This window comes from Tiliqua scincoides, chromosome 1 (genome assembly GCF_035046505.1).
Source record: "Tiliqua scincoides isolate rTilSci1 chromosome 1, rTilSci1.hap2, whole genome shotgun sequence".
NCBI lineage: Eukaryota > Metazoa > Chordata > Lepidosauria > Squamata > Scincidae > Tiliqua > Tiliqua scincoides.
The window spans coordinates 57,777,288-57,800,884 of NC_089821.1; the positions used below are offsets into that span (position 1 = coordinate 57,777,288).

Here is a 23,597-nt window from a genome sequence, read left to right on the forward strand (position 1 = left end):
AAAGTTACAGGAGTCTCGTTAAAGAAGATAAAAGCAGCAACTCTTACCATAAATGTTGTTCATTTTTTTTAAATAAAAATTGAGAGCCTCTGGAAGTCACATTTTCCACCAGAATATATTCTTTATAGGTCAGCAAGGACAAGGATGTATAGTGGGATACAAACATCCTTATGAAACTTATGCATACAGAGACCCAGGTGAAAACAGTTCAATTTAATTCTGCTTATGCCTGCCTCAGTGCCACATTCCATAACCACTTCCCATAGTTTTTCCCCTTTCCCCCATCCCTTTTGTTCATTTAATGTAGGCTGTTAACACTGTCACTTATTATTGCTTCTGTGTCCTATACAATGTCTAACATATTCCTCATACTACATGAACACTGTGAGCTACTGCTGGAGCTGTGAGTTACAGTGAAAGAAGATCTTACCATGTGTTGCATTCCACATTTATTTTGTCTCCATTGGAATAAAACTCCTTGTTATGAATGCATGGGCAGTTCTCTTCCTCAACACATTCTCCTCTGCCATCATTAATCAATCCTTCGGGGCACACACATCCTGAGATGCAATCCGTTTGGAACTATGAGAAGCAAAAATAACATTATGTTCTTATTTCATGAAGGCATCACTAATGCATGTCAATCAGAATCCATGACCGATCACTTGGTAAGGTATTTTTATATAAGCAAGATGAGACTTGGTTTAATTTTTCTGTTCAAATTCATTTGTATGTCTGACAGGCAACAAGCCCCTTGGACACTGAGGGCCCAATCCTATCCAACTTTCCATCAGCCACAATGCAGCCCCGAGGTAAGGGAACAAATGTTCCCACACTTTGAGGAGGACTCTGTGACTGCCTCCCCACCACAGGATGCAGTGTACACCCCATTGGCACAGCTGCATCAGCACTGGAAAATTGGATAGGATTTGGCCCTGAGATATCAGAATGAAACCTGAAGTGCTTTCAAGACATAATCCTCTGTCTCTGATAATCGGGTGTTAAAAAACCAGCTTTTAGCCCTGGTTTTAAATCCTGGTCAATAGCCAACACTTGGCTAACCTTGGTTAAGATGGGTACCAACATAACAGTCAACTTCAGTTAGAGCTGGCTAGGGAAGGGCAAGGGAATTTTCACTGAAAAATGGAAGGGCTGAAGACAGGGAGTGTATGCTCTCATCATGGCACATCCCCAATTCTTTATGTGCCAGAAATATTGGAATTTGAGGGCCAAATTAGACCTGATGTTAATCACGAAGTTTGACCCTGTTTGTTATGCAAATAGCAGTCAAAGTAAGGCCTGGATCAGGACCATGGAGCAAGGAAGCGTTAACTCTTTTGTTCCTGCTGTTGTCTGATTGGGATAGGGCCCCCCTAGCCTGCTATTGTGCTGGGAGGGGAGACAAAATGGACACCAATGGGCTGCTTTATTCCTGGGGCAAATACTACCACAGGGCATCTCAGTCTGGATCAGGATGGTAGCAGGGTGCTGATTTAGTTCTATTGTTGAATTATGTCCCTTGGGGAACAAGAGAATGAAGAAGCTAGACTGTAAGCAATACAATGAAGACATACATGATCGGTGCCCAATGTTTGACAGGTGTGTTGTATTGGCGTTTGAGAAGACCAAGAGCTGTTGTTGCAGTCAAAATATATCATATTGGGTGGACAGTCTGCAAAACAAATATAAAGCATTGAAAATATTCTCTTGGATCAATGTTCATCATCAAAGGAGAAATGAAAAAGATGGAGAGAGAAAATGTGCTAATTACATTAATGCTGCTTACTATCAGATACGCATGTATAGGATTACAGCTGTGGGCCCGATCTAGAGCCCAGCGTACCAGGTTAACACTGGCACGCACTGTTGCAAATGTGCCATAAGCTAGCACTGGAGCTAGCACAGTGCAAGCTCTCGCTGGGCCCGCATTCCGCTGCCCAGTACTCATCCAGACCACTGGGCAGCAAAGAGATGAGTGGGCACATGGGGGAAGTGGGAGGAGGCGTTCCAGGGCAGGGGGCTGGGGGGAAGGTGGGGAGGAGGCATGGTGGGGAGGGAGCAGATCAGAGGGGGGCGGGACCGGCAGAGCTCAGCTCCACTGGATCCTGAGCCCCCTGTTGGGCCTTGTGGCCACCATGCGACTCCTTGATTCTGCGCTGGCTCCAGAGCCAACACAGAATCGAGTAGCCCCATTGTAGGACTATTTCCCTTACCTGGGGGAAGGGGACAAATGTCGCCTTCCAGAGAAGCTGTCGCGGGTTGCCCGGCATGTGTTGGATGCCATGGTAGACATTTTGGCACCGCAGCAGCCTCACATGCTGGGCAGCTCAGGATTGGGCTGTTAGTTGATTGGGTAGCATGGAATAGACTTTTTGAGACTCATGAACCAATCCTGTGGACCACATACAGCAGTGGAACTTCCTGTCTGCCACTGTAAGTGTGGCTGAGTCATCATAAAAGGTGCACCTCTGTCATGCACTTGGGCCACGAGCGCAAATGGCTGGAGGCCCCCCACAGGAATCAACAGCTTCCAGATGCTGTACCGATGCAGAAAAAGTGGCAGCGGGGCAATTCAAGGGCAGGGGGAGAACTGGAGGAGGGAGTGGGTTTCACTGGGAGTTTTCAAGAGTGGTCCCAGTGGCAGCAGTGCATGCCAGGATGCTATTTTCATTTTTCTAACCCTACAAGTCCACTATCTCTCCTTGGACTTATGCCAACAAAATAGCTTGTGTAAGTCGGAGGAGAACCATTCGTGACCAGGAAGCCTACAGGAAAGTAAGTAAAAAATAGTTTTACTTGCTGCTCCCAGGTCATCTAGTTCCCCACCCCACTTCCTTCCCCCACAGCAGCGCTGCATGCTATAGACTGGCAAGGAATAGAATTGGTCTGCCTGTGTACATGTCCAAACACAAATCCAAGTTTGACCTTGGCAGGTGTAAGCCAAATGGCCCACCTGAGAACATTTTTATCCTGCTATGTGATATATTCTTTTTCTTTGAATGGATACTTACACTAAACAGGGATTTCTTACTATGTGTGAAATTATCTGTCCAACCAAAGAACAGCACCATTTGTACATCAGTTTTTAAGTTTAAACATGAGGTGGCCATTTTGGGGTGATTAGTGAAGGAAGTTGCTAGTCTGCTCTGAGAGAGCATGGAGAATCAGTACATTTGTCCCTAAAAGGGGCACATTTCAGGGAAATAATCATATGGAGCATAATTAAAATGGAAAAGTCATGTGTACATCTCATGCTTTCTACCTACCAGACCCTGGCATTCTCACTTGCACACACGTAAATCTTCCATTTTTGCAAACACTAGAAAAGAAAAAGGAACAGGAAAAAAAAACTCATAAGATGGAAGCCAGATAATTAAATACTGCAACTGAATTTGAATTTATGAATACCATTAACAAAAATTAAATGTACGTGGCAAAAGGTTAAACCAGTGGTTCCCAACTTTTTTGACTGGCAGCCTGCTTGACCTACTGAGCCATAGGCCACGACTTCTCATTAGGGCGACATTGTATAGGACGGCAAGTTTTCATGAGGATTCCATGGCTCCCCTGGCTGGTATCTGAGGCTACTTGGGGAGCCACGGCTCATAGTTTGGAAACCACTGAGCTATGAGATGGTGATCAGCCCATGATTACCCAGTAAGGTTTGTGTCTGATTGTGTCCCTGTTCAAAGGCCCAAACGCTATCCACAGTGTCACACTGGTCCTGAACACTATGCCTGATGAAGAACACTGTTTTCTAAAATCTACTTCTAGCGTTTTGGTTGAATCACTTCAATAAAAGACATTTCCTTATTTCTCACATTGCTTTGGAAAGACAATCTTCTAAAAAAAAATTACAGAATTAATATCCCCACCCTTTGTACTGTTTTATGGTCAGAAATCTATGCCGCTGTTTTGCCAGCACAATCCTGAGCTTCTCAGCATTGTACTAGAACACTAAAAAGGCCAACCCCTATACTGAACTTCCATCTTCCCATACCATCAGGAAGGCAAGAAACCAAGAGGTGAACATACCAGCGTTCATCCTGTTTCATGATGACTTCCCCAGGTTCTGCATATTTGTTTTTGTAATAACATGAGCACTGATCTATTGGCACACAAACACCTTTCTCGTTCAAGTAGGCATTATCAGGGCAGCCACAGCCATCAATTGGAATGAAGCCTTGCAAGCAATGTTTATCGCCATCCGAAAGAGAGCGGCAGGTCTGCTGACATGTGGTCAGGTTGTAACGGAAGACCTGGGTGGCTGGGCAAGAGGACACTTCTTTGTCTGGATGAAGGGGAGAAAAGAACAGATGTCAAATTCCAAGTAGAAAGAGTGTAAACGCAAGGGCTTGGCTCTTTGCCATTTCAAAAGCCAAACAACCATTCAGAGTATGCTATTTGAATTCTATTCATGGTTCTACTTGGAAAATAATATTGTTGACACTGTTAACAGAATTTAAGTATTTTTGAAGGAGCCATGAAAACAATGGAAGGAAATAAAGAGCTGACAACTAGTTTGTAAAATGGTGGTATTTCTAAGTCTTCCTGAGAATTTCATAACACTACTAAGGCCCTTTTCCATGTTCCCCCCACCAACAGAGGTTGGGTTGATATCCACCAAAGATAGTGCTTTTTCTGTTGTGGCACCCAAACCATGAAAGATGTCCCAAAAGAGATGTGCCTGGCCTCATCACTGCCCGTCTTTAGACAGGCAGCAAAGACAATTCTACTTTGGCAAATTATTCAGGATGTATTGCCTCTTTGAGGAGTGTCAGTGTAAGTAACATTCTTCGAGGTTTCTCTTGACTCAAATTCATCCAGATGCTTTGCATATTCTAGAAACAGTCTGACAAATGAACTAAACTGTATTTGCTGTTATGTTATTCTAGTGCCAAGCCATTATAAATGCATTGTTATTCAGAGGAGTTCTTCTCATTCAAGGTGCTGATGAGGATGTAGACACTTACTGCAGACAACATTTCTCCAGCCCCACAACATGACCCCTTTGAAGGCACAGGCTCTCGCATAGGACGACAGGGCAGCACACAAACATTCTTCATTAGCATTGCAGTTACAGGTGTCATATTTGCACCTCTGTAGAAGAAAAATCAGGAAACTGATCATTTTGCTAGCCGGAAGGTGGATAAAAAACTAGCACTCAGCAATAGCAGTGGTGATACACCTATTGAATAATTGTGTTGGAAATACAATTTTGAATAGAGAATGTTCCTTAGCAATGGCATTTTTGAACTTTCTCATCCCCCTCTCGTGTTGGAGTGCACTTCTCCTATGAATTATTCCATACTTTTTTAAAGCAGTGAATGGAGGAGCACAGATGGGGGAAAGAGCATTTGGAGAGGATCACAGAACTTTGTCCTCTAAGGGTGCAATCCTAACCCCTTATGTCAGTGCTTTCCAGCACTGACATAAGGGCAATGCAGCTCTGAGGTAAGGGAAGAAACATTCCCTTACTTCGAGGAGGCCTCCGTGAGTGACACCCAACTGCAGGATGCAGCACATGTCCCAGCTGGAAAGCACTGACATAAAGGGTTAGGATTGCTCGCTATGTTAGACAAGTGCTTCCCAAACTCCTGCAAGGGAGTTTGGAGAACTGTAGGTATATGTGCAGAGGAGGAGCTATGGCAGCTCCCCAGGATCACATTGCTGCCGGGGATGGGAGGGGTATTTTTTTTACTCACCAGCTTCCAGTGCCAGAGTCCTGGGGATTCCAGGGAGCCCTCCACAGGGCTCCCCGCACATTCAGACATGTTAAAAATAGAAAAAGGGCACTTCCGGTTTTGCAACAAAAACCAGAAGAACCCTTTCTAAAATTTTAAACATGTTTGCAGGGAGCCCTGTGGAAGGCTCTCTGTAACCCCCAGAATCCCCAGGACTCCAGCACTGAAGGCTTTTGAGTTTTAAAAAAACAACCCTCCCATCCCCATCAACAGCGTGATCCTGGGGATTGTGTTGCTGCCTTCCCCCATCCCTCCCTTAAATGGGCAGGGACAAGTGCTTCCCTGGCTGTGGGTTGTGACCCACTATTTTGCAAACCACTGTGTTAGACTCCTGAAAGAAAAATAAACTGTGACTACAATCCTATACACTAAGATCTTGCGTGGGCAGGGGGGGGTAGCAGGGGCGAGGGGAAAGCAGCGGCGCAATCCCCAGGATTGCACCGCTCAGGGGGGCTGCAGGGGCTTGTGTGCACTTACCAAAGCCTCCTGCAGCCTCAGTTTGTGTGCACTTACCAAAGCCATCCCGCAGCCTGCGCAACCTTCTGCAGGGCTCCCCGCAGCTGTGAAAGCGAAAGTGGAGCTATCACACTCCACTTCCGCTTTATCGAAGGCAGGACACGATCATTCCGCTTTACTGGGGATTGCTCCACTGCCTCCTCCCTGCCTCCAGGCTGCCCCCGCCCCTTAAGGGGGCAGAGGCCAGGGCCCACAGGCTGGGGTGTCGCAACGCCAGTTTGAAAAGCCCTGCTATACACCCTTTCCTGGGAGTAGGCCCCATTGAATACAATGGAACTTACTTCTGAGTAAACCAGCTGAGCCGGCAATTTCATTTTAAGGCTGCCATCCTAAATGTAAAGCAAACTCAAGGGGTACTGCTCTTGATAAATAAGGTTGATTTTTATATGTATTGATGAAAATTTAAAAAAAAATTCTCAGAATGTGCAAAGTGCCTTTTGTTTAAGTAACCACAAGTGTTCAGCAAGGGAAGGGTGGGGATTAGTCATGTGTCTGGAGAGTGCTTGCCTCCTTCTGGTGTTACCTGTGGTCTACCCCCCCCCCATAGGAAAGTTGCTGCCATATGGACCCAATCCATCCCTATATGGGGATTGGCTATCACACCTATGTTGCTGGATTGTGCTGTTTAAAAAAAATGCTTCCAAAATCCTGCTTGGCATTTCAATGCCTCTGGTGTATGTAAAACAGTTCTTTAGATCTCAGGTTTTTTCTCCAGAGATTCTGAATTCTGGCATTCAGTTCTTTTGACAAATATACCACAGTGTGTTTTACCTTAGGCATTTTAATTAAAAGAGCTAGAAAGCCATGCGTGAAATGTGATCATCCGTAGTGCTCTAACCCCAAAACACTACAACAGTGGTTCTCAAACTTTGAGGAAGCTTTACTCCCTCAGTAAGTTCTTGAGGGGGAGGGGCTAGGGCAGCAACACAATCCCCAGGATCGTAGGAGGAGGGGTGCTAGTGACTTACTTTATGAAGACAGGGCTGCAGCAGGCTGCAGGAGGTGCAGGGAGCCCTGCACAGCCCTCTGTAGCACTCCCTGAAGCTTGGAACGTTCAGAGAAAGTGGGCACAAAGCACCTCCTGCAAAACGGAAGTGCTTTGCGCCCACTTTCTCTGAATGTTCCAAGCCTCGGGGAACACTTGCAGAGGGCTGTGCAAGGCTCCCCACACCTCCTGCAGCCTGCTGCAGCCCTGTCTTCATAAAGTAAGTCACAGACATCCCCCTCGCCCCCCCATACAGGCGTGATCCTGGGGATCACTTTCCTGCCTCTCCCCTACCCCTGCCCCTTAAAGGGATGGGGGAACCTTTACACGAACTAGTGGGCCGCGACCCACCAGTTTGAGAACCACTGCACTACAATTAAAAAATACAACTGGGAAGAGAACTCCATATCTTCAGTGTATCTATCTCCTCTGTCTTCATTGTATTATAATTATATGAAAGTGACTAGATCAATGTAAAAAAAAAATTCCAACAAGATGTCAAAGAAAAAAGCCCTTAGTATAATTTAAAAATCCATACCTTGTAATAATCTGATGGGTCAATAGCTGAGTGACATCTAGCGAAAATGCTTTCTGTACTTTTCAATAAAGAACACCAATGTTCAGCATAATTTTCTGTAACAAAAATAAGTATCTTTTTATTGACTATTCATTTGAGGTCTTCCTATGCATTGTGATGTCTGTTATCATATTTCTGAGTTGTAATTTATCTAATCAAAGAAATACCACGAAGTCAAACCAAATGAATACTGTATGTATTAGCCTAAGGCTGCGATCCTATCCACACTTTCCTGGGAGTAAGCTCCATTGACTATTATTAATATGGGACTTACTTCTGAGTAGACAAGCATAGGATTGAGCTCTAAGAGTATAAGGGTCCAGGAGATGGAGCATGACGCAAATCCCCTAGATATCTAGCTGCAAATAACTATGACCATAATTGGATGACATTATAATTTGAGGAGTGTACAACTGTCAAGGAGAGCATATAGTCCTTGGGCCAGAAAACCAAACAGAACTAATCCTAAACTGACTTCCATTTCCTAAACTGCTGTCGGTTGAATGGGGTTCTCTTCTTCATCCAAAGCAGTGTTGCCTCTTCTTTCCTTAGAGATTTTTCCAGTCATGTGGAGGAAATGAAGGGTTTTAAGTATGTGAAAGCCTCAAGCAGACTCACACAGTTCTGACTTGTGGGCTAAGCAATACAGGCAGTCACCACCTTCAGTTAGCCTGTGCAAATCCTATTCGCTCCTGCGTCACCTTTGCGATAAGCACCCATTCTTACCATTTTCAAGGCTAAGAGTACAAGGGTGCTCCCAGGACTCCACTTTGTCACTGCAACTGGATTGGGCTTTCCAGGTGTTGGCAAAGGCAGGCCCTGTTGCTTCAACCAATCCACCTGACGTTTTGAAATCATCACTTTCGATTCCATTGAAATTCCCACAAAGTCCTATTGGCAAAGGCAACAGGTTTAAAACAAAAACCAAACATGAGCAGCGGTCAACATAACATTGATAATCTCAGTTACCAGATCCCTCTAAAACTAGAAGCGGCTCCCATTCAGGCAAGAACACTTCTAAGGAAAGTCTGTATAGTTTAATCAGGTCTCAGGTATATCAGTGGTCTTGAATGCCTCCTGTCAACTATGCCATTCTCTACACAGATTCTTGTTAGAGCAACGGTATTTTTCCATAGCTACTGTTGCTTGAAATTCTAATTTTCCACCAAAATGCCAGAAAACTAAGAAACTCCACAGTAGGCTTCCTAATACTATAACAAATGACATCAGAATCTCCAAAAAATGATGACTTACAGCCCAATCCTATCTAAATTCCCTCTGCTGATTCAGCTAGACGTTGGAGCATGCGCTGCATTCCATGGGGGCAGGGGGTAGTCCCAGAGGTCTCCTCCAAGTAACATTTACCACTACCAATACTGCCCCCTTCCTGGCCTCGACACACACCCTCACCGCCCTAGTCTCTGCTCCATTTCTCCCCCTCTCAGCCCCACTCTGCCCACCCTCTGCTCTAACCCACCTCCCGCACTGACTTACTGGCACTAAGGTTTTTCCTGGGGCCTCTGACAAATGGCTGTGGCCACTTACCATGTGTGGTGACAGCCCAGCTGTGCAGAATGGCTTGTCACCTTTTGTGGCAGCTATAAAGCACATACGATGCCAGAATGCAAGTTCTGACAGCGCAGCAGACCAATAGGATTGGGCCCTTACCAATTTCATAATGTAAAACTATGCTGGATAATACACTGAGGTTAAGATACTCTGACAAACAGAGCAACTAGCTATATTTGTAAGTACAGATCTTTTATTCCACTTTACTAAAAATGCTCATCCCATCTAGTGGATTGAAGATCCTCCTCAGTGCTAGATAAATGTTCAGACTTGCCTTGGAGTATTCCCTTAGCAGACTGATCCACAATGGCAAACAACTGCATCATTGGAGCCAGCTGGATCTGCAGCTTGAGGCCATAGGATGTGTGTACAATAAGGTAGTACGAAGATGGCTGGAAAACCGAGAAGCTGGCTGAAAACAAAGGGAAGCCATCTTGTTAATTGCTGCAACTCATTAATATGTTTAGTTAAACAGGAAAAAACTATCCATCCTGCTTTATCCCATACATTCAATACCTTTCACTGGGGTGAAAAAACAATGGTATTGGTTGTGTTGCCAACCAGAAGCCCTGGAAATGCTAGATATTAGACCAGCCATTTTCAACCACTGTGCCGTGGCACACTGGTGTGCCACGAATGGTCCACAGGTGTGCCACTGCAATTTGGGGGAAGGTCATTTATTAGTAGGGCCAATGGGGATGTGAGGCCCCCCACTGGCAGCATGGTGTGCCTTGTCAAATGTAAAAAACCTGATGGTGTGCCTTGACAATTTTAGTGGCCTTGTCAGTGTGCCATGTGATGAAAAAGGTTGAAAATCGCTGTATTAGACAGTCAATTTCTCACGAAAGAGGAGAGGGAAGGGCAAATGGAAAAAAGAGGGGATCAGGGAAGAGCCCTGAGATTAAGGACAATGGAAAGCAAAGAGCTATTATCTGGATTGATACATTGAACAGGTGAGTATAATAATTAATAATTAATAACTCTTCAGAGTTATTAAATTACCTTTCATTTAATATATTCATTTAATATGAATTCAAATCTTAGCAATCTTAAAATAGCCATCCCAAGGGTAGAAAAAAAAAATCAGGGTGATCACTCTGGGGCCTACATTTTGCTTCACCGTGCCACTGCTACAATTCTCCTGAAAGGTGGGCCAGAAAGTAGAGGTTCCGTGCAGTGGCAACTCACCTCTTCCTCCAGCACCGATGCTACAAGCAAGCAGTTGTGACATCAGAGCAGAAGGAGGAAGCAGAGGAACTCGGTGATCCTGTTGTGATCACTTTCCTCCTTGTGGAACAACTAGAACAGAGTTCCCTTTCCTGCCCCTTCCTCCACCATTTCTGCCCCCTTCTTCACTGTCTATTCTTCACCTATTCAAAACAGACTGGGTGGGAAGAGTCTTCCACTCCCAACATTCTACCACCCAGCCGGTTTTGAAGAACTGGTGGGCACTGGGAATGAAGGAAGAGGTGGTGCTGGTAAGAGGGGCACATGAAGTATGCCTGCTAATGCACACAATTTAAAAAATTTTTTTAAAGCCACAATTTTAAGGAGTTAGGAGACAGAAAAAATTTGGGGGTGGCCTCAGACACCAGGCAATTTGGGTCAGATCTGTCCTGGGCCCAACACCTTCCAAGAGACAGTCCTGCCTAAAATTAATCTTGCTGGTTTTCATTGACCCAACCACCAAAATTTAAAAAAAGGTTAATCTGAAGGCTTCACTGTTAATCTGTTAATTAACTTAGAGCATCAGGAAAATTCACACTCCCTCACCTGATACATGGGGCAAGTGGATCTCCATCTCATTCAGGAGTACAGTACCATCTGATTTGAACACAACAATCTATATGGTAAGAAAAACAAGTTATGTTAGTGTGTTTAAAAGGGTTTAAAAGAGGTGAATGTTACAGAAGAACATAAGAGCCCTGCTGGATCAGGCCCAGGGCCCATCTAGGCCAGCTTCCTGTATCTTACAGTGACCCACCAGATGCCACAGGGAACACACAAGACAACAGGAGACCTGCATCCTGGTGCCCTCCCTTGCATCTGGCATTCTGAGGTGACCTACTTCTCATGGCTTGTAACATGTGATGGACTTTTCATCCATCTATCTGTCAATCCCCTTTTAAAGGCATCTAGGCCTGATGCCATCACCACATCCTGTGGCAAGGAATCCCGCAGATTAAGTACACATTGGGTGAAGAAATATTTTCTTTATACAATTGTTAAGCGTTTTACTTCTCAGCCAATATTTTATGCAAGTTAACAAAGACATTCTTGCACCAGACTGCATGAACTTGGTCAAGAGATCAATTCAGTGGAAAACAGACATGTGCACTAAATCCCAGTGTAAATGCCTAAAGGATGCTCATTCTTACAAATATTGATATTCTTTAGCAGTTCACTTTTACCAGATATCTCTGTTTTACTAGGTAAGACTGAACACCCCTCGGCAGATCTCCACATCACATTTTAAACCAGTTCAAAACAAGTTGCTCTGTCTTGACCCTGAGGGATTAGTGTGTTTGTGGGTGTGTGTGTGGGGGGGGGGGTGTTTGTGCAGGTGCTGAGACTGCACTGGAGAACTGTGAAACATCCACCTTTGGGAAAAAAAAACATAATTTCTTGACTGAGAAGTTAAGTAACTTATTTTTTTCAAAGGTAGATATGTTTCACACTTCTCTGGTTAGGAACTAAAGGTCAGTCCATACAATACTTCAGTCCTGGAACTAGTCACTCACAATAATGGACATGCATGCTTTACAATGTGTGCAGAACCCTTACTCTCACTTTCTTGATTTCCCTAATTGCAGGGAGGGCACCTGCAATCTGAATCTGTACTCTCTCTCTCTCTCTCTCTCTCTCTCTCTCTCTCTCTCTCTCTCTCTCTCTGGGAAATTAACCAGGAAATGAAGACAGGACAGGATGGGCACACAGGAGTATGGCCTGTGTGAACAGGATGGGAACCAGGAGTGTGGCCTGGTTCCAGATTTAAAGTATCATTCAAACCAGCCCAAAGGCAGCTATAGGTTTAAACCTGATTTACACATTTTTATAACTGGTAGTTGAATCATGAGTATACAGTGCAGAGTGTACGATGAGGAAATAATCCTGAAAAACTCATCAACTTTTTAGTATGCAACTTTCTAGGGCAGTGACACCTTTTAAAACTCTTGTCTATATTTAGAATGCTATCTACAGAATTTACAAATGTAGTTCCGAAGACACATGAAGGATGTGAAAGGAAGATACGGCAAAATATATGGAACCCAAAATGCAGTAGTGATGCGGCCTTGAAGTTAGGTGTAGAAAAATGAGGGGTCTTTTTCTTTGAAATAAAACAGAAATGGGGATTTCACAGGTTGATTCCTGTCCCATTATAATTCAGACAACTAGATCAGCATTTGAAAATCTGGATACTGACCAGAACCTTGTATACCACCACCACCACCACCACCCCCCTTTGTGAGACAGGAGATAAGAAACATAAAATAAGAGAATGAGATGTCAAACAAGAGTAAAGAAATATAAGCTAAAACCAGTTTTAGAATCCCATTGACTGAATTTGTCTGTGAGAGATGAGTTTGGTTTAGCATCATATTCTAGATGAACCAGCTCACTACCACATCATTATTAATGATGCTGTACTTACATTTTGCTTGTGGTCCATTAACAGCACAACTGTCTTCAGACATGTCTGTTTGTCTGTAGCACTGCATAGGCCCAGCTCTCCCAAGAGGACATGTGAGTTATTAGTAATACTCTGTAATGGTAAAAGAACAACTACTATTAATGTGGACAATCCCACTGGAGCAGGTAAGCCCATACAGGGGGTTGGAGGGAGGTGGGGAGGGGTTGAACAGGATGTGGTGGGTGGAACAAGAAGATGATAGGCAGAACGGAGCAGTGATGGAGCAAGAAGCAGAGCAGATCAAGCCCAGGAGGGGGCACAGTCAGTGGCAGCACACTCTGAATGCCAGCCCTCTTCCCGGGCCTGATCTGCCTTCCCAGGTCAATGCAGTGATTGAGCTGGTGCAGGTCCACCTTGACCCATAGCAGCTGCTGGGGCTTACCCTGAGGCAAGGGGACAAATGTCTCCTTATTCCAAGGAGACATCAATCAGCCAAAAATCCCCTGTGGGATACAGTGGTAGCCACACCAGCGCCGCTGCATCACCGCACAGGGATTTAAACATTTAAGTAATTGGATTTAGGTAGAACTGGGCTGTAAAACTGCCATATTTTCTTTCAGTAGAGTGGAAATTTTTGATGTTTTTACCTTGGCCAGCACATAGAAACAATCTCCATGGAAAGTGTATTTCTTCCCATCGAAGGTGGTGATATGACTTCCTCCTTCCACGGCACACGTACTTGGACAGGGCAAGTCCTGGCACACCCATCTACCTGCTGTACATGTGCTATGAATACAGGCAAAATAATAAATTAAGGTGGGCTCAGTGGAACCGTCCTGAATATATCTATATCCAGAGTACCACCACAGCAGTTTCATTTGTAAATGATGATTTTCTTCCTGGGAAGGAACATAGGAAACAGGCCTTGCACTGAATCAGACCATGGGTCCATCCTGCTCACTATTGTCCGCATAGAATAGGCTCTACCAGTGGGGGTCTCTCCTCACTCTACCTGGAGATACCAGGGATTGAAACAAGAACATTTTGGATGAAGTGTGGGTACTCTACCATTGAGCTGCATTTCCACCCTTTCTTACCTAATTACCTTGTCTCTACAGAATCAGCAAACTATCATGTTTCTGGCACTACCTTGCAAGCTGGTAGTCGTCTCCCCCCCCCCAAAAAAAACAGAAAAACAAACCAAAAAAACCCTCCAAGAAACCTTCCAGCAGGACATTATGCAAGTAGTGAATTGACTGTACTTTTACACTCAAGAGTATAACTATCTGGGGCCAATAAATTACTCTTCCTCATTTTCTACTGGCTGATGACTCTGGGCAACCTTTGCCTTCTTTTCTTACCTGCAACATGGCAGGCTTACTGAGTGCAGTTTGGTGTGTTTTAACATGAAATTCTACTGAGTACTAGATATGTCAGCACCTGTCCTGAGAGGTTAATCAAGATGACATCCCTTCAAGTCCTCAGCACCTAACACATTTTATAGGTAACAACTCTAAAATAGAATGCTCCAACCAAAGTTACTCTCAGAAAGGGACTTGGATTCCTTACCAGTTTTCACACTCATTTCTGATATTTTGTCCAGGGGAAAATAGGTTCCCATGAAGTTTGCAGTGACATTCGCTTATGGCCACACAGCCATTCCCTGTGATGTCATCGTATACCATGCCTGCAAAACAACCAATGACGCTCATAGTTCTCAAGAACCTTGGACAACTCAGAGTGATATTAAATATATTAACTTGCCATCCTTTTTTAAAATTGCAGCTGGGAGTGCTGATCTATATCAGGTGACCTGTATCAGGACAATTAACCCTTTCCTCCTAATGCCAAGGTTCCAACAAAAATTCCTTACAAGCAATTTGCTCTGAGAGTCAAGCTGCTATTGGTGCCAATAACAGCCTCTCTCCTTGTGCAAATAGCAACTTGATGGGAATCTGCTAGGACCGGGCCATTAGTTGTGTAGCCATTTGAACATTTGACTTAAATGTAACAGTTACCTTCAGGGCAAAAGCAGCCATCCATGTAGTGCTCTTCACACAGTTTGCTGATCTCCAGGTGTGAACAGGTGTCCATACAAGGCGAGCCACTTTCCAGGTAGACCATGTTTCCAGGACATGACTTATCTAATATAATGATAGAAAACAAACTCTGTATTCCATGACTACATATCTACTAATGGAAAAAAGGGAATTACACTAATGAAAAATGTGGCCTAGTTTTAGTCAAACAATTTTTTACTTTAATGGAAAATAGATTGATCATTTTTTAAAATTAAATAAAATAACGTTCAGTTTTTTTCCTGTGGAAATAAAATTGTGTATGTGACAGACAGACAGACAGACAGACAGACAGTCAGCTACCAATGCTAACATATATAATGAGGATGTAATCCAAGGAAAAACAATCCAAACAATTGAAATAATAATTTTTCCTTATTCAATGGGACAGGCAGCCAAATCCTATCCCCAGCGGCTCCATGGGGTGCAGCGGTGCCAAAATGGCTACTACTGTATCCAGCAGAACTGCCGGGGCCACCAGAGGTCTCCTCAGGTGAAGCCTCAAGCCCCAAAATGCGGTTTCATAAGACTTCTTAAGGCTATTTGTCCAGTGCAGACGTGAGAGCCTCTAAGTCAGGCTTTGCAACCTGACACAGAGGTTAGGATATGGTGGAGCAGGGCTCCACCAGTCCCACCCCCCCTCCCGCCCCAGTTCCTCCTTCCACCCTGCCCTCCTTCCACCCCCACAGACCTTATCACCACCTGGAGCTCTTTCCTTATCAAGGTGGCATCCACCCAGCGTTGAATTCAGCACCAATTGGCACTGAGCCGGTGCCAGTACTCCCAATCCTCCAGGTGCCATAAAAATGCTTTACAGCACATTTACCACACCAGCACTGGGAGTGCATAGGATTGGGCCCTTAAGTACACAAATCATAGTGATTTTCTCCCACCAATTGCAATCTGCTTGAGCCACTTAGTTCTGCAAAATCTGCAGTGGAACTTACAACAAAAGTGTGATGTCCTCCAGTTCCGGGGCTTGCCGCCAGCATGGGAGCACTGTCGTGAGAACTCTGAGATGGTGCTGCAGAGGCAGAAGGAATCCGCCTCATCTTCACAGGCACATTTGTCCTGCATGCAGGCTTGAATGTATTGCTCCAGATTCAAGCGTGATTGGCAATCCGCAAAGGGAGCAGATGTCAATATCCTCTCACACTCATCCCGCTGGAAAGAAAAGGAAGCAGAGCTTAAGACATCTCTAACACAGTGGTTCTCAAACTCTCCAGGTGTCTGAGAACCTGGCATAAGAATATAAGAAGAGCACAGCTGGATCAGGCCAAGGGCCCATCTAGTCCAGATTTCTGTATCTCACAGTAGCCCACCAAATACTTCAGGAAGCACACAAGACAACAGACACAACCTGCGTCCTGGTGCCCTCTCCTACATCTGGTAATCAGAGGCAGCCTGCCTCTAAAACCAAGAGTTTCCACATACCTACTATGACTTGTAACCCGTAATGAATTTTTCCTCCAGAAATTTGTCCAATCCCCTCTTAAAGGCATTGTGGGGGTGGGGACTGGGATGGGAGGAATGTTCCAATGGAGCATTATAAAGTTCATAAGTAGTTACACAACTAACAGCCTGATCCTATGGACTGTGTGTGCTGCCAGAAATTGCATTATGGCAATCCACCATGTTTTACAAAGTTGTGAAACATGATGCACTGTTGCACACTGCTGGGATGCTACTGCAAATGGTGAGCAGTGAGGGGTATGGGGCAGAGGCTGCTAGAGCTCTGCTGGTCCCAGTAAGATGCGAGGATCAGGGGAGGGAGGGAGGGATCTTATCCCATGCATCCCCAAGCGTGTGGTTGGTCTGTGGAACTCCTTGCCACAGGATGTGGTGATGGCATCTGGCCTGGATGCCTTTAAAAGGGGATTGGACAAGTTTCTGGAGGAAAAATCCATTATGGGTTACAAGCCAAGACGTGTATGTGCAACCTCCTGATTTTAGAAATGGGCTATGTCAGAATGCCAATGCAAGGGAGGGCACCAGGATGCAGGTCTCTTGTTATCAGGTGTGCTCCCTGGGGCATTTGGTGGGCTGCTGTGAGATACAGGAAGCTGGACTAGATGGGTCTATGGCCTGATCCAGTGGGGCTGTTCTTATGTTCTTATGTTGCCATCCCTTCGTCTGATCTCTCCTCTGGTCTTTCCCCCTTTTTCTCCAAGGACTTAAGCTCTATAGCTGGCATACATCCAAGGAAACCCATAGAACATCAGGGGGCTTACCCAGAGATATGGAATAAAAGTTCCTTTTCTTCAGGAGGTATTCCAATCATCATCTGCCCACCACAGGATGAAGTGCATGCCTAATGGCGTGACTGCATCCGCACTAATGGAAGGGGATAGGATTGGGGCTATTCCCTGGGACAGACTGATCACGCTGTATTCAAGTGTGTAGTGTTCAGCACAGACTTACATGTTGGCTGCAGGATTGAGTAGTCTGAGTCTCATCAGGATCTTCACATACTGTGTTGGGGTTATTAATCTTTTGTAGGTTTCCAAATGTGATTGGGTTGTACTTAAAACCTATGAAAAATAATCAATGGCATCGTTAGAGGTTCCCAACATTTCTTTACACTAATAGAGATTGGTAAATATCCTCCTTTACAGGTAATAATTCTTGGAATTATAGTGGTGAGTTTTCACAGTCTCTAAAGTGAATGATGTTAATGATCCTGCCCTTTAAATGTTATTATCTAGATCAGGGCTGTCCAAACTTTTTAGCAGGAGGGCCACAACATCTCTCTGACACTGTGTTGGGGATCTGGAAAAAAAATCAATTTACATTTCAATTTTGAATAAATTTAAATAAATGAATATATTAGAGATGGAACTTATATGAATGAATGAATGAAGGTCTTGCAATAGCTCAAGGCCTATAAAAGGCCTGCACAAAGCAAGGCCAGCTTTCCTTTGCTGTTGCTGCTGCATCACAGATGTGAAACAGCAAGCAGTGGAGGGAGCCCTTGTCCCACAGCTCACGCGAGAGGTCGAACAGTTGTCTGAGAACTGAGAGCAGTTGCATCAGGCCAGCGCAGGCTCCAGCAAGTCTCCGGAGGGCCAGAGGCTCACTGGAGACTGGGGACTCCCTGAGGGCCGGATTGGAAGTCCTTGAGGGCCACAAGTGGCCCCAGGGCCGGGGTTTGGGCACCCCTGATCTAGATTCTAGAAGACTGTTCTTCTCTCAAGCCACCCTGAATATATGAGCAAACGTCTGGCTGAAATGATGACATTATTATTAATAATAAAACGAAGAATGCTTGTGTTAATAAGGATTCATTTCACACTTGAAGGCCAATTTTTGAGGAACACTTCTTAATTTCTGTATGCATTTCAAACAGCCAAATTCTGTAAACCATTTTTTTCACTACAATTTCTGTACTTCAAGTGCAATTCATAATTCATAGTTCCCTATACAATAATGTTGTTCTACTTACCATTGGAGATAAATTCATCATAGACTGGCTGGCCATTGTAATCCCCACAGAGACCACATGTATGGTTGTTAAATTTGGTGTCAAGCTCAATCTGAATTGAAAAAGCAAAAACAGAAAGAATATCTCAGCTTGTCTTAACAGAGAGAGCTATAATGCTGCCTAACTTTACATAAGAAAGTACATGGGACTCTCAGGCTACTTTGATTGACATGGATTATTCCAATGGCTCAAGCAGAGGTCTTTTCCATGCTTGCCATCTGCAAGCAATAACTGGAAAGGACAAGTATTGGATCTAAATCAATTGGACCTTACACATGCAATTCATGAGTCCTACCAGTGATCTAAAGACTCTCTCTTCCAAGACTAAGCTAACAATTAGAAAAACTATCTACCTAAAGAAAGTGGCCAAACAATGAGACAAACTGAAATACAGGAAAGATGAAACCTCTTTCACCTCTTTTACTATAGTTTCTGAATTTAGAGAGAGGGAAATGCTGATTTCCTGAATGGTTTGGATGGTTAATCATTTCTGAGATATAGTGCAGGGTGTCCATTTGTATTATAATTGGATAAAGTACGATAAAATCCATGAAGAATTTTAGTACTAGAATCACATTAGTAAAAAGTCAAAGACAGAATGTTTTCACAGCTCTTCTGGCTTGGGTTTGGGTTCAGTCTAAGGAGTTTCTCAGTTGCAGAGCAGTCACTGAGAATGGTTCTCAACTTGCCCTTACTGTTGAATTTATTCAAAAAGGATATTTCAGCTATTGTATAGGAAGGAACAAGTATGCTGGGCCCAATCCAGAAAGCCTATAGCAAAGTTTCAAAATACAAGTCAAATGCCAATATACCAGCAAGGCATCTTCTCTGTTCCACATCAGAATCAGGCCCACTCTGGCATATATTTTGGTATAGGCATAATTCTTCTCAACCAGAATACCAGAACTGTAGTATGGAGTCTTTGCACTGTAGAGAAGAAAGTTGCACAGAGTTTTCATTAGACTCTATTGCAAGCAACAGAAAAAAAGACACCTATTTGTAGAATCTGATGAGGATCCACCTCCTGCCTCATTTTATAGTCCGTATCTTAACAGATGTTTTTCCGTCTGCAAGCCACAACCTTATTTGTAAGAAATTAATTCTTCCTAAGGTAATAAATATTCAAAAAAGTCTAAATGTTATTCATAGTCCATAAAGCTTTGCCAGATTTCTCTCTTGTTTCTTCTGGATTCAAATTTGAAAGTTTATCCCGGAGAATAAGCAGTTGGTTTTTACTTGTGAATCTAAGGGCACAAGCCTAACCAGGTCTACTCAGAAGTAAGTCCTATTTTGTTCAATGGGGCTTACTCTCAGGAAAGTGTGGTTAGGATTGCAGCCTAAGAGACACTGATATTTTCTTAGCTCTTTCCAGCTGAATTTTCCTACAGTGAGGTCATTTAGATATAACAATGTCACTACTGCCTATTCATAAACTTCAAGATACCTTGCTCAGCCTCTCCCCCCACCCTTTTTCATTTACTTACTATATGGTTATATTGCACCATTTCGTCTAATGGAGGGCTTCCATAGCAACAAGAAAAAACAAGCACCCTACCCTGCACACACGACTATGCAAGTGTTAATTGCCTCCCAAAAGAAAAAAAAAATGAAAGCAGGAGGATTCAATTTGAATTCTGTTCTATAGATACAGAACAAGGTTATATTCACTGAGACTGGAATGGATGTATTACTATAGGTGATGTATTACAGGATGACAGGCTCAGTATAAACTTCTGTGCACTTTAACCCACACTGGAAAGACTGGGAAAATAATGCTTGGTGGATTGACCACTACCATATCTCTTACTTTTAACTGAGGAACGCTTTAGACAAATTTCTCCATAGACAAGACTGAGAGCCCATGTCTATCAAGCCACTATGCTGCTGGAACATATGTTCTGGTGGCACCGTGTGCAAAATGCGATCCACCATTCTGCTCAGTCGAGCTGCCAATGTGAGTGCCAAGTGGCCATGTCGGCACTCCAACTGCCTCTGGAGAAGCCCCAACACCAGTAAGTTGTGGGAGGAATGGGGAGGAGGGGGAGGAATAGGCTGGGCAGGAAGTGAGGTTTGTCAAGGCTGGTAAGACCGCAGCAGCAGCTTCAGCAATATCCTGCCCCCTTTCCTGGTCTCAATCCACCAACTTAGGACCACTTGGATTTGCACCAACAAAATCTCTGGTGCCAGGTCCAAATGGACCCAACTAGACAGTGAAGGTTTACCTCAGGGCAAAGGAACAAATGTTCCCTGACCTCAAGGAGGCCTTTGTTGCTTGAGACTCCTCCATGGGATGCAGCGTGCACTGGAGGAATTGCCCTGCATTGGGCTGTGGGTCTCATTCCAGAGCAAGATCTTACTGCACAAGTAGTTTTACACATTCCAGAGGTTCTGCTATTAATCAGCCTAAGAATAGTGGGCCAGGTCTTATTACAGGAAACAAAAAATATATGCATTCATGATGGATAGGAATATGTTGCCTTGAGTCCATTACTTAGCATTTGGCATGGATTTAAAATGCCACAATCTGGTGAAGAATGTCCTTGAGATGGTTAATTACTACTTCAAGCAGGGGGAAAAAATGTGATCCTTCTAAGCTGTGCTAGGAAATGAAAAACAACTGGGACTGACAGGAGTCAAGAACCAACCCATCCATGGGCTAAATGGGCCTATTGCCCATGGTGTTAGCACAGCTAGAAGAACTGGTCTGTTGTACCCCTCCTGTCTTCCTGTTTAAACACCTGCCCAAACAAGGGTAAGCTTATTGTCATGGCTGATCAAATGTAAGGATCACTAGCTGTATTTGAGGATATGTTCAGAGTCAAGGGAACCAGGGGAGCACCAAGTCAGATCCATGACTAGTGTGCTTGAAAGATGGGTCGTGGTGCCAGGTCAGTGTACCAAAGTGTGCCAAAGATGGCGCTTGAGGTCCAATGGTGACCTTGACTCTGAATACAACCTTCATAGCGTCTCAGATTGACCATGAATTCACTAGGTGGCCACTATTTCTTGGTCTCATTTCCCCCTTTGTAAGCTGGTAATTATGTTTTATTACAAAGAAATCCTGTGAGGATGAACAAGTAAAAGTCAGCAACGAAAAATTGCAAACGCAGCATCAGAGAATTAAATAGTTGTTAATAGTAGTCATTTTTAACAGCCTTGTGTATCATGTCTTCGTACATTATTTTAAAAAATGAGTCGGTTTTATAAATATTGATTGTTCCAGTATAGTGCTTTGCTTTAACAATCATTTCCATTCGTTGTCTCTGCTGTTTTTCAGCTTTTTGGTTACAAGAAGAGACTCCAAAATATTCCAAATTATTAATTAACAGTGTTGGGAAATTATTCACAGTAACAGTAGTTACTGTGAAAAATTTTCCCAACACTATTAAATTTTCCCAATACTATTAACAGTGGTTACTGTGAATAATTTCCCCAACACTACTAAATAATTTTCCCAACAGTAATAATTCTGTTGCATTCCAACAGGCAGAGTGACTATCTTGTATAATGTTGTTCTTCAGATCTGATAAAAATTTTCAGGTAAGGAGAAAAATAAAACCTAGGCTAGAGATCAACAAATTCTCCTCACCCCCAAATAAATTATCAAAATGCTTTTGGCTTCCCTCAACAATTCTAAAGTATCTTGCCTGAAAAAGAATGTCCAAATTCTCTTCAAATTTTGTTTTAGATAAAAACTTGGTGACAACCTTAGAACAGCATAGAACATTTCATTTGTCTTAATAAAACCCTTTTGGCTTATCTTGGTGTTTTTCAGATATTTCACCTGAATTAGAACTTCAAAATCATTTCAAACTTTGCTGTGAAATTTCAGCAGCATACCACACAAAATCTTTTGGAAAACATAATTTAAGTTTCTACACAAAACAATTCCTTCAAGTGTATTTTTGATAGTGGGAAGAGTATGCACTCATTACAATAAGGTGTTCTACGAACTTCCTGTGAAAGATTCCTGGCTACAAATTTAAGGGTACCTTGGAAGAATAGTCATATTAGAGGAATAAACTTACATTTGCCCATTCACCACAACCATCTTGTGAGTGAGGTGAATTGCGACATCCTTAATTTGGACAAGAACATATTGAATGTCAGGGTGCTTTTTGTCATTCAATTCACGCTGAATATGGACTGAGAATTCCCTGTAAGATTCTCGGCAGTCAGAAGCAAAGTTGTAATCACAGACACCAGGAAACTGGTAGAAGTCACCATCAAATGTTTTGAAGTGGTTGTTCCCCCAAGTACTGCAGACATAGTTGCCATGGTTAGGCTTTCTTCCTGAAATGATGAAGAAAGTAACAAGTAACCATTAAGTGCTATCATTGCACAATAAGAAATGATACTTGTGCAAAGTCAGTAAAAGAATCCATCAAATCTAGAAAGGGGAAGAGGTCAACAGCCTGTATCAAATGTTCTCTTGAAATGGTGGTATTTCATCATTATAGCGTTTGATTGCAACATCTCTAGGAATATGAACACTTTTAAAAGCTGCACAAATAATCCATATTGGGATTTCTAGTTCAGCAATTCCTTTGCCATAAGGCATTGAAATACTGGCTCCGAGGCAAAGAAGATAGCTGATGTTTCACCTGTTAATGCAACAAGGTGTGATTTCTATGACTACCATTTGTTTATCCATCAAGATGGCATTGGCCATGCAATTTTCCTGAAGCAGTTCAAGTTATGATGTTGCCATTCACACACAAGCTTCTAAGGGCCCAATCCTATCCAATTTTCCAGTGTCGGTGCAGTTGCATCAGTGGTGTGTGTGCTGCATCCTGTGGTGGAGAGGAAGCCACTGGGGCCTTCTCAAGGTATGGGAACATGTGTACCCTTATCACAAGGCCTCATTGTGGCTATACTGGAGGTGGAAAGTTGGATAGGATTGGGCCCTGAATCTTTGTATTAAAAAGAAATAGAAGCACTGTCACCAAATATACAATGGATGCAAGTTTAAATTTGAATCAGATAGAGTCACTTAGGTTTCCTCTCCAAAGAAAG

At 43.5% G+C, this 23,597-nt stretch overlaps 1 protein-coding gene across 1 annotated transcript in view; it reads right to left on the reverse strand.

Annotated features, from left to right (window-relative positions):
- MUC2 (mucin 2, oligomeric mucus/gel-forming) overlaps window positions 1–23,597 on the reverse strand; it is an 85,175-nt gene that overhangs the window by 61,166 nt on the left and 412 nt on the right. Inside the window, 18 exon segments of the mRNA XM_066619512.1 lie at window positions 431–582; window positions 1,575–1,672; window positions 3,267–3,319; window positions 4,036–4,291; window positions 4,974–5,100; window positions 7,784–7,878; window positions 8,549–8,713; window positions 9,666–9,803; window positions 11,165–11,234; window positions 13,044–13,154; window positions 13,670–13,808; window positions 14,592–14,709; window positions 15,041–15,166; window positions 16,048–16,264; window positions 17,522–17,631; window positions 18,543–18,633; window positions 19,394–19,508; window positions 22,610–22,874. Of these exon segments, the coding sequence (XP_066475609.1) occupies window positions 431–582; window positions 1,575–1,672; window positions 3,267–3,319; window positions 4,036–4,291; window positions 4,974–5,100; window positions 7,784–7,878; window positions 8,549–8,713; window positions 9,666–9,803; window positions 11,165–11,234; window positions 13,044–13,154; window positions 13,670–13,808; window positions 14,592–14,709; window positions 15,041–15,166; window positions 16,048–16,264; window positions 17,522–17,631; window positions 18,543–18,633; window positions 19,394–19,508; window positions 22,610–22,874 (2,446 nt within the window).